Source organism: Oncorhynchus nerka, linkage group LG14, assembly GCF_034236695.1.
Source record: "Oncorhynchus nerka isolate Pitt River linkage group LG14, Oner_Uvic_2.0, whole genome shotgun sequence".
Taxonomy (NCBI): Eukaryota; Metazoa; Chordata; class Actinopteri; order Salmoniformes; family Salmonidae; genus Oncorhynchus; species Oncorhynchus nerka.
The window spans coordinates 19,383,791-19,401,087 of record NC_088409.1 but is presented as its reverse complement, the minus strand read 5'-3'; the positions used below and the strand labels follow the sequence as shown (position 1 = coordinate 19,401,087).

General features: G+C 48.8%; 1 protein-coding gene across 3 annotated transcripts in view; it reads right to left on the bottom strand.

Moving 5' to 3' along the window:
* Positions 1–17,297, bottom strand: part of galnt1 (UDP-N-acetyl-alpha-D-galactosamine:polypeptide N-acetylgalactosaminyltransferase 1) — a 71,656-nt gene that overhangs the window by 18,482 nt on the left and 35,877 nt on the right. For 2 of the 3 annotated variants that reach the window (XM_065027692.1, XM_065027693.1), the window contains 2 exons: positions 7,484–7,623; positions 7,214–7,382 (listed from right to left, as the gene is read on the bottom strand). In XM_065027692.1, coding sequence (XP_064883764.1) covers positions 7,214–7,382; positions 7,484–7,622 — 308 coding nt within the window. In that variant the 5' untranslated portion in view covers position 7,623. Of the gene's footprint in view, positions 1–7,213; positions 7,383–7,483; positions 7,624–12,120; positions 12,206–17,297 lie in introns of all 3 variants that reach the window. The other variant, XM_065027691.1, reaches the window with a different exon arrangement.

The window sequence follows — 17,297 nt, the reverse complement described above, 5'->3', positions numbered from 1 at the left end:
TACATGGTGCATATCGTCCCCAATAACTCGTCACACGACAGATGGGGTGACATGGCCTTTGACATGAGTGGATTTGAAAGATCAGGAAAATGAGCATCAAAGAGAATCCTGCTCCCTCCCTCACACCTACTCCCTCCCTACCTACCTCCCTCACTCACTCCTGCTCCCTCCCTCCCTCCCTCACTCCTGCTCCCTCCCTCCCTCCCTCACTCACTCCTGCTCCCTCCCTCCCTCCCTCCCTCCCTCACTCACTCACTCCTGCTCCCTCCCTCCCTCACTCCTGCTCCCGCCCTCCCTCCCTCCCTCCCTCACTCCTGCTCCCTCCCTCCTGCTCCCTCCCTCCCTCCCTCCCTCACTCCTGCTCCCGCCCTCCCTCCCCCACTCCTGCTCCCTCCCCCACTCCTGCTCCCTCACTCCTACTCCCTCACTCCCTCCCCCACTCCTACTCCCTCACTCCCTCCCCCACTCCTGCTCCCTCCCTCCCTCCCACCCTCACTCACTCACTCACGCCCTCCCTCCCTCCCTCCCTCCCTCCCTCCCTCACTCACTCACTCACTCACTCACTCACTCACTCACTCACTCACGCTCCCTCACTCCCTCCCCCACACCTGCTCCCTCCCCCACTCCTGCTACCTCCCGCCCTCCCTCCCTCCCTCCTGCTTCCTCCCTCCCTCCCTCCTGCTTCCTCCCTCCCTCCCTCCTGCTTCCTCCCTCCATATATCTGCAGAATGTTCCCTCTCTCCTCACCCCTCCCTCAGAGTGATGGAATGTAGCAGGGGAGGAGAGGTGAGAGAAGAGGTGAGGATTCCTTCCCTCCTCCAGCTGCTCTGTCTCTGGAACCTATTACCTCACACACACACAATCGTGGTGTGTGTGTGTGTGTGTTTCTGCTCTTAGGGAGGGGGTAAAACAGTTGCGTCAGTTGAGCTACTAGCATGACTTTCCAGACATGATCTATGCTCCGAGACAGACAGAAAAGACCAGCTCCAGCCCCACCCAGACCAGCTCCAGGCCCACCCAGACCCAGACCAGCTCCACCCAGACCCAGACCAGCTCCACCCAGACCCAGACCAGCTCCACCCACTTCCAGACCAGCTCCAGGCCCACCCAGACCCGGACCAGCTCCAGGCCCACCCAGACCCAGACCAGCTCCACCCAGACCCAGACCAGCTCCAGGCCCACGCACTTCCAGACCAGCTCCAAACCCACCCAGCCCCAGACCAGCTCCAGGCCCACCGAGCCCCAGACCAGCTCCAACCCTACCCAGCCCCACCCCTATCCAGCCCAGTTCCACCCCTACCCTACCCAGTCCAGCTCCACCCCAACCAGCCCAGCCCCTATCCAGCCCAGCTCCACCCCCACCCAGCCCCATTCAGCCCAGCCCCACCCAGCCCAGCCCCATCCCTCTCCAGCCCAGCTCCACCCCCACCCAGCCCCATCCCTATCCAGCCCAGCTCCACCCCCACCCAGCCCCATCCCTATCCAGCCCAGCTCCACCCCCACCCAGCCCCACCCCTATCCAGCCCAGTTCCACCCCTACCCTACCCAGTCCAGCTCCACCCCCAACCAGCCCCATCCAGCCCAGCTCCACCCCCATCCAGCCCAGCTCCACCCCCACCCAGCCCCCCCATCCCATCCAGCCCAGCATCCCTATCCAGCCCAGCTCCAGCCCCTCCACCCCACCCAGCCCAGCCCCATCCCTATCCAGCCCAGCTCCACCCCCCCACCCAGCCCCATCCCTATCCAGCCCAGCTCCACCCCCACCCAGCCCAGCCCCATCCCTATCCAGCCCAGCTCCACCCCCACCCAGCCCAGCCCCATCCCTATCCAGCCCAGCTTCACCCCCACCCAGCCCCATCCCTATCCAGCCCCCCCCCCAGCCCAGCCCAGCTCCACCCCTATCCAGCCCAGCTTCACCCCCACCCAGCCCAGCCCCATCCCTATCCAGCCCAGCTCCACCCCCACCCAGCCCCATCCCTATCCAGCCCAGCTCCACCCCCACCCAGCCCAGCCCCATCCCTATCCAGCCCAGCTTCACCCCCACCCAGCCCCATCCCTATCCAGCCCAGCCCCATCCCTATCCACCCAGCCCACCCCCACCCAGCCCCATCCCTATCCAGCCCAGCTCCACCCCCACCCAGCCCAGCCCCATCCCTATCCAGCCCAGCTCCACCCCCACCCAGCCCCATCCCTATCCAGCCCAGCTACCCCACCCAGCCCAGCCCCATCCAGCCCAGCTTCCCCCCACCCAGCCCAGCCCCATCCCTATCCAGCCCAGCTCCACCCCCACCCAGCCCAGCCCCCTATCCCAGCTACCCAGCCCAGCTCCACCCCCACCCAGCCCAGCCCCCATCCCTATCCAGCCCAGCTCCACCCCCACCCAGCCCAGCCCCATCCCTATCCAGCCCAGCTCCCCCCACCCCCCCATCCCAGCCCCATCCCTATCCAGCCCAGCATCACCCCCCACCCAGCCCAGCCCCATCCCTATCCAGCCCAGCTTCACCCCCCTACCCAGCCCAGCCCCATCCCTATCCAGCCCAGCTCCACCCCCACCCAGCCCCATCCCTATCCAGCCCAGCTCCCCACCCCCCCATCCCAGCCCAGCCCCCCCCACCCAGCCCCATCCCTATCCAGCCCAGCTTCACCCCCACCCAGCCCAGCCCCATCCCTATCCAGCCCAGCTCCACCCCCACCCAGCCCAGCCCCATCCCTATCCAGCCCAGCTCCACCCCCCAGCCCAGCCCAGCCCCATCCCTATCCAGCCCAGCTTCACCCCCACCCAGCCCAGCCCCATCCCTATCCAGCCCAGCTCCACCCCCACCCAGCCCAGCCCCATCCCTATCCAGCCCAGCTTCACCCCCACCCAGCCCAGCCCCATCCCTATCCAGCCCAGCCCAGCTTCACCCCCACCCAGCCCAGCCCCATCCCTATCCAGCCCAGCTTCACCCCCACCCAGCCCCATCCCTATCCAGCCCAGCCACCCCCACCCAGCCCCATCCCTATCCAGCCCAGCTCCACCCCCACCCAGCCCCATCCCTATCCAGCCCAGCCCCACCCAGCCCCATCCCAGCCCAGCCCCATCCAGCCCCATCCAGCCCAGCTCCCTCCACCCCCACCCAGCCCCATCCCTATCCAGCCCAGCTCCACCCCCACCCAGCCCAGCCCCATCCCTATCCAGCCCAGCTTCACCCCCACCCAGCCCCATCCCTATCCAGCCCAGCTTCACCCCCACCCAGCCCAGCCCCATCCCTATCCAGCCCAGCTTCACCCCCACCCAGCCCAACTCCAGCCCAGTCACTGCTGCTATTGACTGAGTCTTATCTGTTAATTGGAAAAGCAGGTGGAGGGAGACGAGCCTGGGACAAAACACTCTCAGTAATCAACTAAAGCTCAGAAAGAGAAACACATTTCACACATCAATGTGCACTGTCTGACTCCAGGCAAGGATGTGTGTGTGTGTGTGTTAGGCGGTATCCAGATGTTCGTCATCCCAACCTTCTCTACGGTATAACCGGCACAGCACACAAGGGGGCGCTAGAAAAACAAGAAAAGCCCATTGGGCCTCTAATACCAGAATGCTAACAAAATTCGCACAAACTAATAGCTATATCACATAGATGCTGTTAGCTAAACGCTAATGAGCGAAAACGAACATAAACTAATCGCAATTGCAAATCCTGCTCACAAAGTTACACAAGCATAGCTAGAGGAGCAGAGGGGAGAAGAAAGGTAGAAGATATAAACGCTAAAGGAAGCACAGGGAGAGATTTAGCAGCAGTACAGAAAACTCATCCAGAGATCTTTGATTTCTGGCAGAAAGCCATTATAAGATATCGGGTGGCAAACGTTTAATAGTGAATTGTAGTGTAAATTCATCTCATGTGCACTGTAGAAGAGAGACTCAAGTGTTCTGGGGAACTACGCTTCATAATGTCAAATAATGTGACAGCTGAAATGAAGAACACAAACAGATCTTTCATACGCCTGGAAGGTCGAGTCATTAACATAATCTATAACGATTCATCTATTAACGATTCATCTTTAACTAATCGTCAATAACAAACTAGATAATAACAGATATTTGTCTAACATCTATATCTAATGACCTATAACTAATCATCTGTAACTAACTAACAAACCATAACAATAACTAATAATCATCAATAATAACCTAATACCAAATCACTGCAATTATCTATATTATATTACAAACTGTCTGGTTCAGGCCCCGAATGCTGATTGGCTGACAGCCGTGGTATATCAGACCGTATACCATGGGTATGACAAAACATTTATTTTCACTGCTCTAATTATATTGGTAACCAGTTTATAATAGCAATAAGGCACCTCGAGGGTTTGTGATATATGGGCAATATATCACGGCTAAGGGCTGTATCCAGGAATAAGAAGAGCCCTTAGCCGTGGTATATTGGCCATATATCACACCCCCTTGGGCCTTATTGCTAAAATATAAATTGGTTGGTTTGAGGCCTGATTGCTGATTGGCTGAAAGCTGTGGTATATCAGACTGTATACCATGGGTGTAACAAAAACATTATTTTTAATGTTCTAATTACCTTAGTAACCAGTTTGTAACATCAATAAGGCACCTCAGGGTTTGTGGCATAAGGCCAATATAGCACAGCTTTAATAAAGATATGTTATTAGTCTGTTGTAGGTGATTATCTCTAGACTAGAGAGGATCTGTTGTAGGTGATTATCTCTAGACTAGAGAGGATCTGTTGTGGGTGATTATCTCTAGACTATAGAGGATCTGTTGTAGGTGATTATCTCTAGACTATAGAGGATCTGTTGTAGGTGATTATCTCTAGACTATAGAGGATCTGTTGTAGGTGATTATATCTAGACTATAGAGGATCTGTTGTAGGTGATTATCTCTAGACTAGAGAGGATCTGTTGTAGGTGATTATCTCTAGACTAGAGAGGATCTGTTGTAGGTGATTATCTCTAGACTATAGAGGATCTGTTGTAGGTGATTATCTCTAGACTATAGAGGATCTGTTGTAGGTGATTATCTCTAGACTATAGAGGATCTGTTGTAGGTGATTATCTCTAGACTATAGAGGATCTGTTGTAGGTGATTATCTCTAGACTAGAGAGGATCTGTTGTTCACTGTAACATGGACAATATAGCACAGCTTTAATAAAGATATGTTATTAGTCTGTTGTAGGTGATTATCTCTAGACTATAGAGGATCTGTTGTAGGTGATTATCTCTAGACTATAGAGGATCTGTTGTAGGTGATTATCTCTAGACTAGAGAGGATCTGTTGTAGGTGATTATCTCTAGACTAGAGAGGATCTGTTGTTCACTGTAACATGGACAATAAAGCACAGCTTTAATAAAGATATGGTATTAGTCTGTTGTAGGTGATTATCTCTAGACTATAGATGATCTGTTGTAGGTGATTATCTCTAGACTAGAGAGGATCTGTTGTAGGTGATTATCTCTACACTAGATAGGATCTGTTGTAGGTGATTATCTCTAGACTAGAGAGGATCTGTTGTAGGTGATTATCTCTAGACTATAGAGGATGTGTTGTTCACTGTAACATGGACAATAAAGCATAGCTTTAATAAAGATATGGTATTAGTCTGTTGTAGGTGATTATCTCTAGACTAGAGAGGATCTGTTGTAGGTGATTATCTCTAGACTAGAGAGGATCTGTTGTTCACTGTAACATGGACAATAAAGCACAGCTTTAATAAAGATATGGTATTAGTCTGTTGTAGGTGATTATCTCTAGACTAGAGAGGATCTGTTGTAGGTGATTATCTCCAGACTAGACAGGATCTGTTGTAGGTGATTATCTCTAGACTTGAGAGGATCTGTTGTTCACTGTAACATGGACAATATAGCACAGCTTTAATAAAGATATGGTATTAGTCTGTTGTAGGTGATTATCTCTAGACTAGAGAGGATCTGTTGTAGGCGATTATCTCTAGAATGTATAGGATCTGTTGTAGGTAATTATCTCTAGACTAGAGAGGATCAGTTGTAGGTGATTATCTCCAGACTAGAGAGGATCTGTTGTAGGTGATTATCTCTAGACTAGAGAGGATCTGTTGTAGGTGATTATCTCTAGACTAGAGAGGATCTGTTGTAGGTGATTATCTCTAGACTAGAGAGGATCTGTTGTAGGTGATTATCTCTAGACTATAGAGGATCTGTTGTAGGTGATTATCTCTAGACTAGAATAGGATCTGTTGTAGGTGATTATCTCTAGACTAGAGGGGATCTGTTGTAGGTGATTATCCCTAGACTAGAGAGGATCTGTTGTAGGTGATTATCTCTAGACTATAGAGGATCTGTTGTAGGTGATTATCTCTAGACTAGAGAGGATCTGTTGTTCACTGTAACATGGACAATATAGCACAGCTTTAATAAAGATATGGTATTAGTCTGTTGTAGGTGATTATCTCTAGACTAGAGAGGATCTGTTGTAGGCGATTATCTCTAGACTGTATAGGATCTGTTGTAGGTCATTATCTCTAGACTCGAGAGGATCTGTTGTAGGTTATTATCTCTAGACTAGAGAGGATCTGTTGTAGGTGATTATCTCCAGACTAGAGAGGATCTGTTGTAGGTGATTATCTCTAGACTAGAGAGGATCTGTTGTAGGTGATTATCTCTAGACTAGAGAGGATCTGTTGTAGGTGATTATCTCCAGACTAGAGAGGATCTGTTGTAGGTGATTATCTCCAGACTAGAGAGGATCTGTTGTAGGTGATTATCTCTAGACTAGTGAGAATCTGTTGTAGGTGATTATCTCCAGACTAGAGAGAATCTGTTGTAGGTGATTATCTCTAGACTAGAGAGGATCTGTTGTAGGTGATTATCTCCAGACTAGAGAGAATCTGTTGTAGGTGATTATCTCTAGACTAGAGAGGATCTGTTGTAGGTGATTATCTCTAGACTAGAGAGAATCTGTTGTAGGTGATTATCTCTAGACTAGAGATAATCTGTTGTAGGTGATTATCTCTAGACTAGAGAGGATCTGTTGTAGGTGATTATCTCCAGACTAGAGAGGATCTGTTGTAGGTGATTATCTCCAGACTAGAGAGGATCTGTTGTATGTGATTATCTCCAGACTAGAGAGGATCTGTTGTAGGTGATTATCTCTAGACTAGAGAGGATCTGTTGTTCACTGTATAATGGACAATAAAGATGGATTACCAGCTATAGACTCACCCCTCCAGGCGGACATCAGGCAGGGTTCTGTTGAATGCGATCATCTCCGAGGCCATCAGGTTAAACTGGTTGATCTTAAACATCTCCTTCATCTTCTCCTGGTTCTCTTTAGAAATCACCACAGGTTTACCTCCTTCTCCTGGACCCTCCCTGGGACGCAATACTGTATCTACAACACCACAGAGAGAGAGAGAGGTGTGAGTGTGTGTGTGTGTGTCTGTGTGAGTATGAGTGTGCAATGTGTTTGTGTGTATGTGTGTGTGTGCTCACCGTCCCTGCCTGGCAGGCCCCTCTCCCTCTTGTCATCACACTTGTTACACTCGCTGAAGTAGAGCAGGATGAACATGTCCAACATCACCCACACCAGGGAGGTGGCCAGAACCACCTTACAGTAGGCAAACCTCCGCATCCTAGAAAGACAGAGAGACAGGAGACAGGAGAGAGACATAGAGAGGAGAGGAGAGAGAGAGAGGAGAGAGGAGAGAGAGAGGAGAGAGAGAGAGAGAGAGAGAGAGAGAGAGAGAGAGAAAGAGAGAGAGAGAGGAGACAGAGAGAGGAGAGAGAGAGAGAGAGAGAGAGAGAGAGAGAGAGAGAGAGAGGAGAGAGAGAGAGAGGAGAGAGAGAGAGAGAGAGAGAGAGAGAGAGGAGAGAGAGAGAGAGCGAGAGAGGTAATAAGATGAACACCAGGAAGTTAACCTCAGACTTCCTCATTATGTTACAGAGAGAAAGGGCTGGTCACAAACAGCACAATCACACACCTTACACTCTTAGAAAAAAAGGTGCTATCTAGAACCTAAAATGGTTCTTCGGCTGTCCCCATAGGAGAACCCTTTGAAGAAACATTTTTGGTTCCTAGTAAAACCCTTTTGGTTTCCAGGTGAACCCTTCTGGGTTCCATGAAGAACCTTTTCCACAGAGGGTTCTACATGGGGACAGCTGAACTACCATTTTGGAACCCTTTTTTCTAAGAGTGGATCAATTGAAGCTCTCTTTCTCTCTCTCCCTCTGTCTCGTATCTATCTCCTTTCTCTGCTGACCAAAACACACCCTGTCCTAAATACCTGTCCTCTCCCTCTCCCATCTCTTATCTGCTGTGTGGTTAACACACCCTGTCCTAACCACCTGTCCTCTCCCATCTCTTATCTGCCGTGTGGTTAACACACCCTGTCCTAACCACCTGTCCTCTCCCATCTCTTATCTGTCGTGTGGTTAATACACCCTGTCCTAACCACCTGTCCTCTCCCATCTCTTATCTGCCGTGTGGTTAACACACCCTTTCCTATTACCTGTCCTCTCCCATCTCTTATCTGCCGTGTGGTTAATACACCCTGTCCTAACCACCTGTCCTCTCCCATCTCTAATCTGCCGTGTGGTTAACACACCCTTTCCTATTACCTGTCCTCTCCCATCTCTTATCTGCCGTGTGGTTAATACACCCTGTCCTAACCACCTGTCCTCTCCCATCTCTTATCTGCTGTGTGGTTAACACACCCTGTCCTAAACTCCTGTCCTCTCCCATCTCTTATCTGCCGTGTGGTTAACACACCCTGTCCTAACCACCTGTCCTCTCCCATCTCTTATCTGTCGTGTGGTTAACACACCCTGTCCTAACTACCTGTCCTCTCCCATCTCTTATCTGCCGTGTGGTTAACACACCCTGTCCTAATCACCTGTCCTCTCCCATCTCTTATCTGCTGTGTGGTTAACACACCCTGTCCTAACCACCTGTCCTCTCCCATCTCTTATCTGCCGTGTGGTTAACACACCCTGTCCTAACCACCTGTCCTCTCCCATCTCTTATCTGCCGTGTGGTTAACACACCCTGTCCTAACCACCTGTCCTCTCCCATCTCTTATCTGCCGTGTGGTTAACACACCCTGTCCTATTACCTGTCCTCTCCCATCTCTTATCTGCTGTGTGGTTGTCAGTTCTCTCTCTAGAGGTCACCTCTTCATTTTAAGAAACAGCCCAAAACAAGCACAGTATAGTCTTGTTCTCTCTGTCACTTCCTGTGTGTGTGTTCGTGTGTTCGTGTGACTCAGCTACCTTGTCCCCTCTTTCTATGTGCCTTTCTTTCTATTTCATTTTCTGTTCACTCACCGTCTCTCTCTCCTCTAACTGTGCAGTGGTCTCCTCTCTCTCTAACTGTGCAGTGGTCTCCTCTCTCTCTCTGTCTCTCTCTCTCTAACTGTGCAGTGGTCTCCTTTCTCTCTCTCTCTGTCTCCTCTCTAACTGTGCAGTGGTCTCCTCTCTCTGTCTCTCTCTAACTGTGCAGTGGTATCCTCTCTCTCTAACTGTGCAGTGGCCTCCTTTCTCTCTCTCTCTGTCTCTCTAACTGTGCAGTGGTCTCCTCTCTCTCTCTCAGTCTCTCTAACTGTGCAGTGGCCTCCTTTCTCTCTCTCTCTGTAACTGTGCAGTGGCCTCCTTTCTCTCTCTCTCTGTCTCTCTAACTGTGCAGTGGTCTCCTCTCTCTCTCTCGGTCTCTCTAACTGTGCAGTGGTCTCCTCTCTCTCTGTCTCTGTAACTGTGCAGTGGCCTCCTTTCTCTCTCTCTCTGTCTCTCTAACTGTGCAGTGGTCTCCTCTCTCTCTCTCGGTCTCTCTAACTGTGCAGTGGCCTCCTTTCTCTCTCTCTCTGTCTCTCTAACTGTGCAGTGGTCTCCTCTCTCTCTCTCTAACTGTGCAGTGGTCTCCTCTCTCTCTCTCTAACTGTGCAGTGCTCTCCTCTCTCTCTGTCTCTGTAACTGTGCAGTGGTCTCCTCTCTCTCTCTCTAACTGTGCAGTGGCCTCCTTTCTCTCTCTCTCTGTCTCTCTAACTGTGCAGTGGTCTCCTCTCTCTCTCTAACTGTGCAGTGCTCTCCTCTCTCTCTCTCTAACTGTGCAGTGGTCTCCTCTCTCTCTCTCTCTAACTGTGCAGTGCTCTCCTCTCTCTCTGTAACTGTGCAGTGGTCTCCTCTCTCTCTCTCTGTCTCTCTAACTGTGCAGTGCTCTCCTCTCTCTCTCTCTAACTGTGCAGTGGTCTCCTCTCTCTCTCTAACTGTGCAGTGGTCTCCTCTCTCTCTGTCTCTCTAACTGTGCAGTGGTCTCCTCTCTCTCTCTCTAACTGTGCAGTGGTCTCCTCTCTCTAACTGTGCAGTGGTCTCCTCTCTCTCTGTCTCTGTAACTGTGCAGTGGTCTCCTCTCTCTCTCTCTGTCTATCTAACTGTGCAGTGCTCTCCTCTCTCTCTCTCTAACTGTGCAGTGCTCTCCTCTCTCTCTGTCTCTGTAACTGTGCAGTGGTCTCCTCTCTCTCTCTCTCTCTCCTTTAACTGTGCAGTGGTCTCCTTTCTCTCTCTCTCTAACTGTGCAGTGGTCTCCTCTCTCTCTCTCTCTAACTGTGCAGTGGTCTCCTCTCTCTCTCTCTGTCACGTGCCTCTCAGGTTTCAAGAGGAGGAAAGCCATTCTGCAGTCAGCCATGCCAACATCTCCTCCCGTCTATAGAGTTCACAGTGAATGAACAGGCCAGGCTTCCTCAGGGCCAGAGTCTACAGTTACCAGAGACGATATTTCCTCCTAAGAGCTCAGGAGCTTGACCTTTAAATGTTTCATTTCATCAACGGTATAGTACAGCTTGATACGCGTTTGTCTCCTCTTCTAGCTCTCCCTGTCTTACTCTATCCTCACTGGCCCCTCCACTGGGCAGAGTACGGTGGCCTGGTGGAGAGAAGTGTTTAAGAGGATGTGTGTTCGTGAAAGAGAGACAGTGAGTGTTGTTCATGGATGTGTGTTATCTGGCGCAGCGTGTTCGCACACAACGTTGTTACTCCTCACAGCTGAGTGACAAAGCGTGGGCAGAGAGAAACCACCGAATAGGTCACCTCCTCACTAAAAATACATCTCTGCTAATCTCCTTATTTCTGGCTCACTCTCTCATCTTTAGTCTTTCCTAAACAAACTCTATTCTTTATCACTTTCTCTCTCTTTCTCCTACTAGCATGTTCTCTCTGTAACATAATGAGGAGGTTTGAGGTTAACTTCCTGGTGTTCATCTTATTACCTCTCTTTCTCTCTCTCTCTCTCTCCTCTCCTTCACTCTCTCTCCTCTCTTTCTCTTCTCTCTTTCTCTCGTTCTCTCTCTCTCTCCTCTCTCTCCTCTCTTTCTCTCTCTCTCTCTCCTCTCCTTCACTCTCTCTCCTCTCTTTCTCTCTCTCTCTCTCCTCTCTTTCTCTCTCTCTCTCCTCTCTTTCACTCTCTCTCCTCTCTTTCTCTTCTCTCTTTCTCTCTTCTCTCGTTCTCTCTCTCTCGCTCCTCTCTCTCCTCTTTTTCTCTCTCTCTCTCTCTCTCTCTCTTTCTCTCTCTCTTCTCTTTCTCTCTCTCCTCTCTTTCTCTCTCTCCTCTCTTTCTCTCTCTCTCTCGCTCCTCTCTTTCTCTCTCTCGCTCCTCTCTTTCTCTTTTCTCACTCTCCCTCACTCTCTCTCTGTCACTCTCGCTCTGTCACACTCACTCTGTCACTCTGTCTCTAATGTGGGAGCTGGGCCAATACCAGCTCACACTGACCTCATGTGAACTTCACTGACCTAAAACGACATACACACACACTGAGACACGCACACGCGCACACTAGAGGTCGACCGATTATGATTTTCAATGCCGATAGCGATACAGATTATTGGAGGGGGGGGAAAGCCGATACCGATTATCTGCCGACTTAAATTTTTTAAAATTTATATATAAATTATATACACACACACACACACACACACACACATTTTTTGTAAAAATGACAATTGCAACAATACTGAATGAACAATGAACACTTTTAATTTAACTTAATATAATACATATTATGGGCTTTTGGATGGGTGTTCTTAAGGTGATTCCACAGGTTGGTGGTATGTTTTGATTTAGCCGTTGCTGACCCCACGCTTACATCTTTATCACAAAAAAGACCTTGCTTTCCCTGGTGCCAATTCCATGTAACAGTCCCACACTGGTGCTCTGCTTTTCTCTGCCATCTGTAAAACACACACAGCTCTGAAGTGACAATGATACTGAAGAGTCTGCTTAGGAGACAAATACACTCAACTGTTTGAATAAAATAGAGTTTAAGTTACCTGTGATGAATGTTGAAAACAAAAACTGTAATTTCTATATGCAGGAAATCCTATTTGAATAATGGACATGGTAAGAATTGACTACCAGAGTGCGAGTCATATTTCCCATGACACCTTCTAGCAACATCTGAAAATCGGTTCCTTTATTCATTTAGTCCATAGGATATTTTTAGACTCACTTAAAATAAGGTCTGTGTTTCGTGTGCTTACACCACCGTGCCAATTTTATAACTGTGTAGATATCCACAAGGTAACTCTGATCAATATTGGCTAAATATAAGCAAAGATCTTTTTTTTTGTAGAATGGATTTATGAAAATATGTTGACAAACGTTACCTTTTCCTAGTGAGATTTACATGGGTATCAAAACACAGAGGTGGTTTAAGCCTGAACGAAACACAGACCCTATTGGAAGTAGATCAAGACATCCTCTATGGAAGACATGAACAGAGGTGGTTTAAGCCTGAACGAAACACAGACCTTATTGGAAGTAGATCAAGACATTCTCTATGGAAGACATGAACAGAGGTGGTTTAAGCCTGAACGAAACACAGACCTTATTGGAAGTAGATCAAGACATTCTCTATGGAAGACATGAACAGAGGTGGTTTAAGCCTGAACGAAACACAGACCTTATTGGAAGTAGATCAAGACATTCTCTATGGAAGACATGAACAGAGGTGGTTTAAGCCTGAACGAAACACAGACCTTATTGGAAGTAGATCAAGACATTCTCTATGGAAGACATGAACAGAGGTGGTTTAAGCCTGAATCACAGACCTTATCTGGTTTAAGTAGATCAAGACATCTCTATGGAAGACATGAACAGAGAGTGGTTTAAGCCTGAATGAAACACAGACCTTATTGGAAGTAGATCAAGACATTCTCTATGGAAGACATGAACAGAGGTGGTTTAAGCCTGAATGAAACACAGACCTTATCTGAAGTAGATCAAGACATCCTCTATGGAAGACATGAACAGAGGTGGTTTAAGCCTGAATGAAACACAGACCTTATTGGAAGTAGATCAAGACATTCTCTATGGAAGACATGAACAGAGGTGGTTTAAGCCTGAAGTAGATCAAGAAACACAGACCTTATTGGAAGTAGATCAAGACATTCTCTATGGAAGACATGAACAGAGGTGGTTTAAGCCTGAACGAAACACAGACCTTATTGGAAGATAGATACATTCTCTATGGAAGACATGAACAGAGGTGGTTTAAGCCTGAACGAAACACAGACCTTATTGGAAGTAGATCAAGACATTCTCTATGGAAGACATGAACAGAGGTGGTTTAAGGTTATTGGAAGTAGATCAAGACATTCTCTATGGAAGACAGACATTGGAAGTAGATCAAGACATTCTCTATGGAAGACATGAACAGAGGTGGTTTAAGCCTGAACGAAACACAGACCTTATCTGGAAGTAGATCAAGACATTCTCTATGGAAGACATGAACAGAGGTGGTTTAAGCCTGAATGAAACACAGACCTTATTGGAAGTAGATCAAGACATTCTCTATGGAAGACATGAACAGAGGTGGTTTAAACCTGAACGAAACACAGACCTTATCTGAAGTAGATCAAGACATTCTCTATGGAAGACATGAACAGAGGTGGTTTAAGCCTGAACGAAACACAGACCTTATCTGAAGTAGATCAAGACATTCTCTATGGAAGACATGAACAGAGGTGGTTTAAGCCTGAATGAAACACAGACCCTATTGGAAGTAGATCAAGACATCCTCTATGGAAGACATGAACAGAGGTGGTTTAAGCCTGAACGAAACACAGACCTTATTGGAAGTAGATCAAGACATCCTCTATGGAAGACATGAACAGAGGTGGTTTAAGCCTGAACGAAACACAGACCTTATTGGAAGTAGATCAAGACATCCTCTATGGAAGACATGAACAGAGGTGGTTTAAGCCTGAACGAAACACAGACCTTATTGGAAGTAGATCAAGACATTCTCTATGGAAGACATGAACAGAGGTGGTTTAAGCCTGAATGAAACACAGACCTTATTGGAAGTAGATCAAGACATCCTCTATGGAAGACATGAACAGAGGTGGTTTAAACCTGAACGAAACACAGACCTTATTGGAAGTAGATCAAGACATCCTCTATGGAAGACATGAACTGTAAAATAACGAAGGAACCCCTTTCAAGTTCAGCCGCAAGTTATTACAGGAATTATAACGCCTCGACTATTTCTCTCTAAACCATATACCTTTGACTATTACGAGCCTGCTGCTGCCTACCACCCCTCAGTCAGACTGCTCTATCAAATATCAAATCATAGACTTAACTATAATAAACACACAGAAATACGAGCCTTAGGTCAAATACGGAAACTATCACCTCGAAAACAAAACGTTTATTCCGTTCCATATTTTATCTAACGGGTGGCATCCATGAGTCTAAATATTCCTGTTACATTGCACAACCTTCAATGTTATGTCATAATTACCTACAATTCTGGCAAATTAGTTCGCAAAGAGCCAGACGGCCCAAACTGTTGCATATACCCTAACTCTGCGTGTAGTGAACGCAAGAGAAGTGACACAATTTCACCTGGTTAATATTGCCTGCTAACCTGGATTTCTTTTAGCTAAATATGCAGGTTTAAACATATATACTTCTGTGTATTGATTTTAAGAAAGGCATTGATGTTTATGGTTAGGTACACATTGGAGCAATGACAGTCGTTGATTGATTGTTTTTTATAAGATAAGTTTAATGCTAGCTAGCAACTTACCTTGGCTTACTGCATTCACGTAACAGGCAGCCTCAGGTGCTAATCAGGTGGTTAGAACATTGGACTAGTTAACTGTAAGGTTGCAAGACGAATCCCCAAGCTGACAAGGTCGTTCTGCCCCTGAACAGGCAGTTATAACCCACTGTTCCTAGGCCGTCATTGAAAATAAGAATGTGTTCTTAACTGACTTCTCTAGTTAAATAAAGGTGTAACAAAAATATTATGAAAATAAATAAAAATACAATTAGAATCTGCAAAATCGGCGCCCAAAAATCCTGATTTCTGATCGCTATGAAAATCGGCTATTCCGATTAATCAGTCAACCGCTAGCACACACACACACTGTTCCTCAGCTTGCCTTCTCTGCAGACTGTATTTCTAATCAGGGATGGCAGAGGACACCCCACTATCTCTTCCCTGCTCACGCTTACTCCTGGCTCACTCTGTGTGTGTGTGTGTGTGTGTGTGTGTGTGTGTGTGTGTGTGTGTGTGTGTGTGTGTGAGTGAGTGAGTGAGAGAGTGTGTCTATATTACATTTCAGGTTTGTTAGTATTTGCAGTCTCTGACAAAAATAGACTGCCTCTCTGACACAACACAGACACCCCCCCCCTCTCTCCCTCAAATCCCTCCCTCTTTCTTTTCTCTCTACCTTTTTCATCTCCATATCTTCACTCCATTTCCCCCTCCCTTCGATTAACATCCCTCTCCCCTCTCTCATCTCCCCTCCCCTCCCCCTCTCCTATCTCCCCCTCCCCCCCCTCTCTCATCTCCCCTCCCCTCTCTCCCATCTCCCCTCCCCCCCTCTCCCCCTCTCCTCTCTCATCTCCCCTCCCCCTCTCATCTCCCCTCCCCCCATCTCTCATCTCCCCTCCCCTCCCCTCTCTCATCTCCCTCCCCCTCTCCCCTCTCTCATCTCCCCCTCCCCTCTCTCATCTCCCCTCCCTCCCTCTCTCCCCTCTCTCATCTCCCATCTCTCCCCATCTCTCCCCTCTCTCATCTCCCCTCCCCCTCTCCTCTCTCCCTCTCTCATCTCCCCGCCCCCTCCCCTCTCTCATCTCCCCTCCCCTCTCTCCATTACGTGTTCTCCTTTCCAGAGTGGTTGCCATCACTACTTGCCTTCACAGAGGAGATCCCCTCCTCTCTTCCTCTCTCATCTCCCCGCCCCCTCCCCTCTCTCATCTCCCCTCCCCTCTCTCCATTACGTGTTCTCCTTTCCAGAGTGGTTGCCATCACTACTTGCCTTCACAGAGGAGATCCCCTCCCTCTTCCTCTCTCATCTCCCCGCCCCTCCCTCTCTCATCTCCCTCCCCTCTCTCCATTACGTGTTCTCCTTTCCAGAGTGGTTGCCATCCCTACTTGCCTTCACAGAGGAGATCCCCTCCTCTCTTATCTCCCCTCCCCTCCCCCTCTCCTCTCTCCCCTCTCTCATCTCCCCGCCCCTCCCATCTCTCATCTCCCCTCCCCTCTCTCCATTACGTTTTCTCCTTTCCAGAGTGGTTGCCATCACTACTTGCCTTCACAGAGGAGATCCCCCTCTCTTCCTCTCTCATCTCCCCCCCTCCCTCTCTCCTCTCCCCTCTCTCCCCTCTCTCATCTCCCCTCCCCTCCCCTCTCTCATCTCCCCTCCCCTCTCTCCATTACGTGTTCTCCTTTCCAGAGTGGTTGCCATCACTACTTGCCTTCACAGAGGAGATCCCCTCCTCTCTTCCTCTCTCATCTCCCCTCCCCTCTCCCCTCTCTCCCTCCCCTCCCCCTCTCTCATCTCCCCCCCCTCCCATCTCTCATCTCCCCTCCCCTCTCTCCATTACGTTTTCTCCTTTCCAGAGTGGTTGCCATCACTACTTGCCTTCACAGAGGAGATCCCCTCCTCTCTTCCTCTCTCATCTCCCCTCCCCTCTCCCCCTCCCCTCCCCTCTCTCCTCTCTCTCATCTCCCCTCCCCTCCCATCTCCCCTCCCCTCTCTCCATTACGTGTTCTCCTTTCCAGAGTGGTTGCCATCCCTACTTGCCTTCACAGAGGAGATCCCCTCCTCTCTTCCTCTCTCCTTCCTCCGCTGGTTTAATCCTCCATTCGAGGGAGATTGCACAACTACTGGGTTACAACCAGAGAATAATGATCCTCTGAGGCTTGGAGATGTTCACTACTCAAGGATTTATGGAGTTGCTATGAGGAATGTGCTCAATGGGATTCTCGGTGTGTCCTGTGTGCGTGTGTTGTGCGTTGTCATG